We start from the raw sequence: 9,227 nt of genomic DNA on the forward strand, positions 1-9,227 counted from the left end.
TGTTTCCATTTTGTATAAAGTTTTGACACTGGGTAGTAAGTCTTAAAAACTTTTTTTTTTTAGGATTAGGAGAAATGAGGGATAGATGCAATTCCTTGTTAAGATTCTGTGTTGATCTTGTCAAAATACTGACCAGCAAATTGAATTAATCTGTGTAGAAATGCAGCAACAAAAGCAACTGGTTTAGTGTTGGCAGAATTTTCATCTAGCACTTGAGAAGAGTCTTACAAAGTGGGCATCACTGTGCTGTTGAGGTAACACTGCACTCAGCTGAATGTGAGGTGGCCATTACTTTTTAAAAGAAAATAAAAGCTGCCCCCAGACTTGGGTGGTGTGGGAAAGCCCCTGCTTCCTAAACCCACTTGCTTAGGTGCAGGGTGGTAGACCCCTGGCACCCTGAGCTCCAGTGCTAGCTAATGGTCCAATCTCTTGCCAGCTGGTTCACATTAACAGAGGGCAGCTGTAGGGCTCAGGGCACTGAGCTCTCCCTACCTGGAGTGTGGGTTGCACTTATAAAGCATCCATCTTGCCCTCTCTCCTTTTGTTATTTTTTTTTTCTTTCCCATAATTCTATTTCTGAAGTAAATGTGTACTGGTTCCAGGAAGGAATTTATTTTTGCAGGTACTGAACTCCAATTTGACTTGTGGTAACTAGTGCCAAAATACCTACTATTAAAATATCTCCTGTTAAGTTGGACTTGAATAATACTGATGTATAGGTACAGGGTTGCTTCAGAAAAGTAATTTCTTTTTGATTTGCTAGGCATAATGGAGTGCCTAGGTGATAAAGCCTGACACTTGAAGCTATTCCGTAGCATCCTCTCTGTATTCCACAGTGCCGTCCGGTTTCATACCAGTTTCTGGGTTTGTTCTACAATTGCTACACAGGAGTTTGGTCTACTTCACTAAATACAAAGTTGGCAGTACATACTGAGACTTCTCCCAGAAAGTCACTCTTCATTATTTTTTAAGAGAGTGACTTCAATTAAATTAATAAATTCCACTTCTAGCAAAGGTTTCAGTTAAACAGTGGGTGAAATGCTAATAAGCTTTAGTCACTGATAAGATTCTACCAGGAAAATAAAGGTGACCACGTTCTTAATCATTTTTGTTTTATATTTAAGTTGGTATACATCTGAATATCTGCGGGGCGAATCCAGTATGAAACCTACCAGAACTTACAATTATTATGAGTTTGAAGTTGCCTTAGCAGCCAGTGATCACTAAGATATTAAAAAGAAGAAGAATAAATCTAATGTAGCATTCCACCTTGTGTGTGCCTAAGCAATGCCTGAAGTCAGCAGTAGCTGCCACTCTGGCAGCACAGTTACTTGTTACTGGAAACACTGATGCTTATCAAAGGAAGTCAACAAGTATATATTTCTATTTCACATACAGTTAAATATTGTCCCTGCTAAAATGGAAGGCAGAAAAAAATTCTGTAGCTGAAGAATTTTCTTCAGTGACCCTTGGCATCAAACACCTGCAGTTCAGCTAGTAGGATGTGCTGTCCTTACAGGTCAGCTTAGGCATGGAAAGAAAAATTACATGTTGCAGTAGGTAGGACTGAGCAAATAAAACAATGTTGACGCACTTTAAATAACTAATTTCAGAGGATACTGATTATGTAACCATAAGTACTTCTTGACTGGGAAAAGAAGGAATGGAAGAAAGCTTATATTAAGCCCTCCATTGCAAAAGAAGCTTTTAATACACCCAAACACTTGCCTGTTCTGAAAAACATCAGCTGTTCTGAACATTTCAGGCACGTCTTCAGGCTTATTTCAATTTAAGAAAGTTGTTCCACAGTGAGGAGAACCAACCACTGGCACAACCTCTGCAGGGCAACAGTGGAGTCCTCGTCATGGGAGGTTATCAAGACAACTGGACAAGGTGCTGATAATTTCATCTAAGCTTCTTTTGCCACAAGAGGTCGGATCAGATCTTGCAAGGTCTCTTCCCAGCTGGGCTGCTCCATGTTCTGCGTTGTCTGAACGTGGAGCAGGGCTAAACCACATGGTTTGCTCCTTGTTTGGAAAAAGAGTGTCAAGTCTACTTTTTAATAAGTAGCATGACCACAACATCTGCATTTCTGAGATTAAACACTGCTTAAAGGTTAAGCATGAACAAAATGAAAGCCCAGCAGTTGTCACTGCTCAGGAAGTGTGAACAGAGCTGCTTTTCAGGGCTTTTCCCCCACCCCAGCTACTCCTGCTCCCAATTCTGACCAACGCAAGTGGAACCAAAGGCACCAAGCAGCAGCAAAAGGCCTGGCAGCTTACCAAACACCAGGCTTTCTGCAGCAGCTTGTGTTTTTCCAAACACAGCAGGGTAGTAGCTCAAACATTCTTAGCATAGAATTGTAAAATCATTGTGGTTGGAAAAGACCTTCAAAACCATCAAGTCTAACCTTTATCCAGCTCTCCCAGGTCCATTTCTAAGCTATGTCCCTGAGCACCACATCTAGATGGCTTTTAAATACATCCCAGGGCAGCCTGTTCCAGTCTTTCCCTTCCAGTGTAGAAGTTTTTCCTAACGTCTAACCTAAACCTCCACTGGTGTAACTTGAAGCCATTTCCTCTTGTCCTTGTTCTTTTTACCTATCCCTTTGCACCTAGTACATTAAGGTCTTCCCCTGTTCAATCTCAAGTCCTGACAAGAGTTCAACTTTGAATATATATATTTTTCTCATTTTCTACGAAATAAAAGGAAAAAAAAAGTATCATTTTCATTCTAATTCCAAGTCTCAGAATTAAAATCCTACCACAATTTCTGAATTATCAAATTCCCATTACTTGTGAAACGTCTTAAAGACAGCTTCCATCTTCTGTTGTGTTCTTACTTTGTAATCCTGCATGATTTTTACCATCTTCTCTCAACTATTATGATTTTCACTAAGCTTGCATTGAACCTGTGTATTACAGAGAAACAGACTCAGTGTTCACCCAGACAGGCATTTAGCTGCCATCAGCCACCACTTTGTAAGAATATTTGCAGCAGGAAGCACTGTCTTTCTTTCCTTGACAGAACCAAGACACTACATGAAAGGAATCATAGGTGAGTCAAAAGAGACAGGTTGCTCTTTAAAGGGATAAATACATAAAATCTTTCACAAAAATCTCCACAAGTGAAAAGTGATGTAACCATGCCCTGCTGAAGTAAAATACACTCCAGTAGGCCAGAGGAGGTGTAAGCACTGCAGAAATGGGCCGCATCCCTCTGCTTAGAACTGCACCAATGGTGATGTCCCTGTGGGCTGGAGCAACTGCTACTGGCACAGCCAAGGCTTTGGCCTGCACAAGGCTCCAGAGGAAGGCTGCTGCAGCAGCCCAAGTCTCTGGACACCTGGTGTCCCTCTCCCTGGGGCTGGTGACAACAGCCTCACCAGCAGGAGCTGTGGTCTGTTGCAGTGCACAGCTGCTGGGTGAAGGAGGTGAGTCACCTGTGTAGCAGTTGGGAGGAACAGGAGGTGACAGGGTCTTCACAGAGATAATGCAGAGCTAAGGACCACTCAAGTCCTGTGCTGCAAAGAAGAGGAACCCTTAAGACTACCCTCCCAGGAGCAGTGGATGGAGGCTCCCACATGAGGGAAGGCTGTAAACCTTTTGCTTCCAGCAACACAAAAAGGGCTCCTTTTCCACCTGCAGCTCTAATGCTGCAGAGTAGCTGCAGTGCCCCAAGAAAGATGAAGATGAACTCCACCAAAGGATGCACTGATGCCGGCTGAGCCTGAGTCAAGTGTTCACACAATGAAGAAAAGCAGGATGAGAATCCCTCCTGTGGGGGACAGAGGCCCTCACTGCCAACCTGACTTGAGACATCAACATGTTCATTTCTTACTAGGTGCCCTGATCCCAGAATGCTGCTCAGTGACTGTATGGTTTGAGTTTTAAACTCAACAAAGAAGTGAGGAAAACATAGTAGAAACCCTACCCTGGACCTCAGGAGAGCAGATTTCAGGTTGCTCAAGGATCTGCTTGTCAGGATCCCAGGCAGACTGCCCTGGAAGGTAAAAGGGGTCAGAAGAGCTGCTTGATTTCCAAACCACAATCTCCTCAAAATGCAATTAGTCTATTCCTAAGTGCAGAAGGTTAAGCAAGCATGGCAGAAGGCCAGCATGGGTGAACAGAGCAATCCTCAGCTGGCTCAAACACAAAAAGGAGGCAGAAGGTAGAAGATATCCAGAACAGACACTGTCTGAGCACAGAGGGAGGGAGAGAGGAATGTAAGAGCTCAGCTGGAGAGGGAACTAGCAAAAAACGTAAGAAGCAGTAAGAAGAGCTTCTCTTAAGTACCTTAGTGGCAAAAGGAAGGGTAAGGAAGTATGGTCCCACTGCTTAGAGAGGTAGTGATACAGGAGATGGAAAAGACTGAGGTACTCACGCTTTTTGCCTCCTTTTCACTGGTAAGGTTTTCCCTCAGACCTCCCAGGTGCCCAAGCCTGAGGACAGTCTGTACTCAAGACTGGATGGGCTACACTGAGGGACACAGGAAGCCAGGGGAGGTCAGTGCAAGAGTGCTAACATTTCTGAAAGGACTTGGGAGACTGAGGGAGGTTCCTGACAACTGGGAAAAGGCAAAATCTCACCCATCTTTGACAAGGAGGATCTATGAAATTACATGCCAGGCAGCTTCACCTCAGAAAACTTAAAAAGTAAATACCCCCAAAGACATTTTCAGACACGTGGAGGTGATCGGGAGCAGCCAGCTAGATCTGTCAGAAGCAAAGCATACCGGATCAACCAGACTGACTGTGATGTCTGCCTGCGTGAATTAGGGGGTAGCAATGGATAACACAAACCTCAACTTTAGCAAGGTTTTCGATGTGATCTATAAATCCCTTAGAGGTAAATATGTCAGTAAGATACAGACTGGATAAACATACTAGGTAGGTAAGAAAGTTGTTTGGACTTCCTGGTTTGAAGAGTTGGGATCCATGGTACGAAGTCCAACTGGTGGCCATCTACTAGTAGCAACGTTCACAGATCAATACCATGGCCAGCACTATTTATTTCACTTACAGTCTACGTACAGGGATGGAGTGTGCTCCAGGTGGTCTGCAGAGGATACCAAGGTTAGGAGAACGGTTGATACACTGGAGGGTAGGACTGCTATTCAGAGGGATTTACACTGGCTGGACACACAGGATGATGGGGATCTCAAAAGCAAAATCAAAGTCCTGCACCTGGAATGAAATAACACTGCACAACAGTACAGGCTGGGGTTAGACTGCTTAGAAAGTAGCTTAAGGGAAAAAAAAGCCGGGGGAAAGGGGTGTGACTGCTGTGATCTTGCTGTTGTCTTCAAGTCTCTAATGGAAGAGCACAACAGCAGCAGGGTCAGAGTCTTCTCAGAACACCCCAGTCGTGGCCCAAGAGGCAACAGACAAGTTGCAACATAGGAGATATCAATTAGCTCTAGGAAATATTCTTTTTCTTTCTTTGGTCATGAAGGTGGTCAAAACTGTAACAGGTGGTGAGAGGGGTTGTGGAATCGCCATCCATGGGGATTGCCAAAACTTAACTGGACACAGCCCTGAGCACCCTGTTACAGCTGGATCTGCTTTGAACAGGAGGTTGGACTAGGCAATTTCCCAAAGTCCCTCCCAGCCTGTGAGACTGCCATAGTGTTACTGTACACTTTCAAAAGATTAAAAAGGCAACATGGTTAACCATTTACATTCTGTAGTCATTGCTGTATTGTAAGATATACAGCAGTTATTTTGACATGAAGCAATTTTGCCCTTGACTACTAGACTACTTCTGGATTTGATAGTTCTGAAGATACTTGTTTCCTTCGTTTTTTTTTTTATTTTTAAAAAAGCACATAAAATAACCAAAACAGTAAAACAAGAAGTGAACTTACACACTGCACTGTCCATGGAGAAGCAAACATGATTAGATCCTAAATGTAGTCCATGAAACTCAGTCGAGAAGTACTGGTTGGTCATCTCCACCTGCCTGAAGCTTAAGCTTCTTTGTTTTCAAGTTAGAACCACAGTTAGGCTGTTTATGTTTCTGTGACTTCTTCACCACTGAATCTTGGACAGTCTTTGAAATAGCCTGATCATTTTCTCTGCTTCTTTTTGAATTTGAAGATTGAGATAGTCTGTCCTGTAAGTTATAAACAATCCTATTAAAATTCTAACGTTGTTTTGCTTCTTTTCCAGCATTCCCACACAAGACAGGAGATACTTACGAGGTGTATTTTAAACTCTGTTGATTGCATTACTGTGAAAAATATATTGACAGATACGAAACAAACTATAATGGAAAAGATGTCTATATACCAAGTCAGTACAGATATAAATACCTTGTAAGCACTTTTTTTGTTTGTCATCCCTTCTATAGTTATGACGTGTGCCTCGTTTTCCAGGAGACCTGCTTTTGGCCCTATCTTCAGGTAAGATATTGTAGCAAATGCCGTGAAGCTGAAGTCTTCCCTGCATAAATTAAATCAGTAATATAAGGAAAAGCTGGAGACAAAGACAGGCTAGACTACAGAGGGGTAAAACTGAACATATTAACCTTTCTGATAGATGCTCCAAATAGCAGCTTGACTCTGCTCATCTATTTCAAGTGCATAGCCAGTTAATTTAGAACACGTCTGGTCAGCACTTAACTCAGTTTGTTGACCTTTACACACATACAAAACACACACATGTCAATGTACAACAACAACACATGCTCCAAATCCTTTACCAGCTTGGTAGCCCACCTCTGTACCTTCTCCAGCACCTCAGTGTCCCTCTTCTAGTGAGGGGCCCAAAACTGGGCACAGTACTCGAGGTGAGGCCTCACCAAAGCCAAGTACAGGGGCACGATCACCTCCCTGCTCCTGCTGACAGCACTATTCCTGACACAGGCCAGGATGCCGTTGGCCTTCTTGGCCACCTGGGCACACTGCTGGCTCATGTTCAGCTGCTGTCCATCAACACCCCCAGGTCCCTCTCTGCCTGGCAGCTCTCCAGCCACTCCTCCCCAAGCCTGTAGCGCTGCTGGGGGTTGTTGTGGCCAAAGTGCATTTGCCCCCTATTGAAATTCATGTAATTTGCCTTGGCCCAGCAATCCAGCCTATCTAGATCCCTCTGTAGAGCCTCCCTACCCTCAAGCAGATCGAAAATTCCACACAGTTTCATGTAATCTGCAAACTTACTAAGGGTGCACTCTATCCCCTCACCCAAATCATTGATGAACATCAATGTGTTGGAATATATACTTGAAAATGAGGGCAAGAAAGATGTAAGAAGTCATCTGCTCACCCTCTTAAGAGTATAAAAAGTCAGTTGTACAAATAAATGTCAAAAAATACTAAGACAAAAATAAAGGGATTACATATTTGATTTGTACATGTTCTTGGAACTTCTAAAAACATATGAAAAGACAAAACACATACCAGACAGACAGGACAGCTGTAGGGATACAAGGGAAGATTGGCAAGGAAGACTGCACGTACACTCAAGAGACTTGAGCCTGAGGTGTTGGAAAACACATCACACTGGATTGCCGCTTGGCCTCGTGTGCTCAGCAAGCAGCACACCCGCACTTAGATACCAGAGGCCTGGGAGAGATGCGGGGGCACCTCTCACGTTCCTGCCCTGCAAAGCTATTGCGCGAGTCCTGGGAACTCAGGCAGAGCAGCGAGTAAAACATAACACAGCAGTGGGATAAATGCCACATGCTTTCTAACAAGGAGAGATCTCCTTATGCCTGCGCTGCTGCTTGTCGTGCTGCTCGTGTGATCGCTGCCTCTCTGCCTCATCCGGGTGCTGCTGCAAAGATTCTTCAGATTCTCAGGTAAAGAGAATAAATCTACTGTTTGCATTTCAGCCGTGGTTTGGGGTTGTTCCCGTGTCCTGCCTGTTTCGGCCCATACAACAAGTTACAAAAGAAGCATCGTTGTTTTCACTCCACTTTCTTAAAATTTCTGAGCACCATTTTCCACATTAACCAGCTTGTCCTGACTTAGACTTCACCTAGACAGCCCCGTGGAATGTAAATGAGACTCTGTACAAACAGCAGACTTCTCCAAAATGAAGTCTGATGCAGATCTAAAGGTTCAACCTGAACATAGAAGAACTCATCTTTCTAAAATTGCATGACATGCAGCATTTCCAACTTGTGTTTTAAAATTTTTAAGCAGAAATATAGAAATCTTTTGAGGTAGTTTTAAAACACGTTAAATGCATCTGAAACGAAGGCTAAAACAGAGACCACAAAGTGTATTTATTAATAACATACAGAAGTAACATAAAAGTGAAAAGAGTGGCTACTAGATGTTAAAAAAGGAAAAAATAGTCATCTTACATACCTGAGATACTGCTGCAGCAGTAAATGAGCAACAATTCTCTCCAGCTCCTCTCGAGGGTGTTTTGGTGGAGTAACTTCAGCCACCCTGAATTTTGAAACGCCTTTCCCAGACCACGCATCGATTAATTTCAGTGGGGTTAGTTTTTCACTCATGCTTTCAGCTTGGTCAAGTATCTTTATTAGATCCCTGCAATATCCTGTTATATCCATTTTCTCACATGCTACAAATAAAAGTGAAGAAATATTTAAATAGTCAATTATTTACTGTTATTTAGATAGTATCCATATATATATTAGATGCATACTTATATATGCACTTTCATGTATTTATATAAATATGTATCTATAAAAATGCATCTCTGTGGCATAATAGCAAAGTTTTATTGTGTTTTTAAACTATGACTTAAAGCTGTAACTTCCCCTCTATCTAATTAAGACATATTTGGGCTCAAACTTACATTTATCTTTCTACTTCATTATTAAAACTCTAATTCTGCAAACATTTGAACATGTATTTAATGTTACAAATCACACAAATTATTTCAAAGTAGCATTTACAAAGTGTAAAATTTGTAAGGCAGCTACTATGTCACTCTGCAGCTGGATTCCTTTTCCTCACCCATAATAATTATTACAGAAAGATTAGAGAGCAAAGGGGAATTGAATTTAAGTGAGACATTTCTTCTCTCAATACGCTTACGGAAAAAATTGAGACAAAAAAAATTATTAATTCCATTATACAAATTAGCTTCATCATGAATAATTATTGTAAGCACTAACACATCCATGCAGTACATAATGACCATGATTCTACTGCAGGATCAGATCACAGCACAGAATTATCCCAACTGCCTCTGCCAATACTAAGAATTAAGCACTGAAAATCTAGTCCTGCTACATATCCTCAGACCTTGCTTA

The 9,227-nt window shown here is 42.3% G+C and overlaps 1 protein-coding gene across 1 annotated transcript; it reads right to left on the bottom strand.

The window, feature by feature from the left end:
* Nucleotides 1-5,861: 5,861 nt before the first annotated feature.
* On the bottom strand, nt 5,862-8,525 carry RECQL (RecQ helicase-like). Its single transcript, XM_009864635.1, has 3 exons — nt 8,311-8,525; nt 6,313-6,442; nt 5,862-6,113 (listed from the first exon to the last, which is right to left on the bottom strand). The coding sequence occupies exons 1-3, from the start codon at nt 8,517-8,519 to the stop codon at nt 5,925-5,927; spliced, it is 528 nt and encodes a 175-aa protein (XP_009862937.1). The 5' UTR covers nt 8,520-8,525; the 3' UTR covers nt 5,862-5,924.
* Nucleotides 8,526-9,227: the final 702 nt, after the last annotated feature.

Source organism: Apaloderma vittatum, unplaced genomic scaffold (genome assembly GCF_000703405.1).
Source record: "Apaloderma vittatum isolate BGI_N311 unplaced genomic scaffold, ASM70340v1 scaffold24562, whole genome shotgun sequence".
NCBI classification, from domain to species: Eukaryota; Metazoa; Chordata; class Aves; order Trogoniformes; family Trogonidae; genus Apaloderma; species Apaloderma vittatum.

What these genes read in the sequence shown, in the direction of transcription:
- RECQL (XM_009864635.1), bottom strand. Translation starts at nt 8,519, where the DNA reads ATGGATATAACAGGATATTGCAGGGATCTAATAAAGATACTTGACCAA. An exon ending in CTGCTGCAGCAGTATCTCAG is followed by an intron (nt 6,443 to 8,310) that starts GTATGTAAGATG and finishes TAATTTATGCAG; the next exon opens with GGAAGACTTCAGCTTCACGG. An exon ending in ACAAAAAAAGTGCTTACAAG is followed by an intron (nt 6,114 to 6,312) that starts GTATTTATATCT and finishes TATAACTTACAG; the next exon opens with GACAGACTATCTCAATCTTC.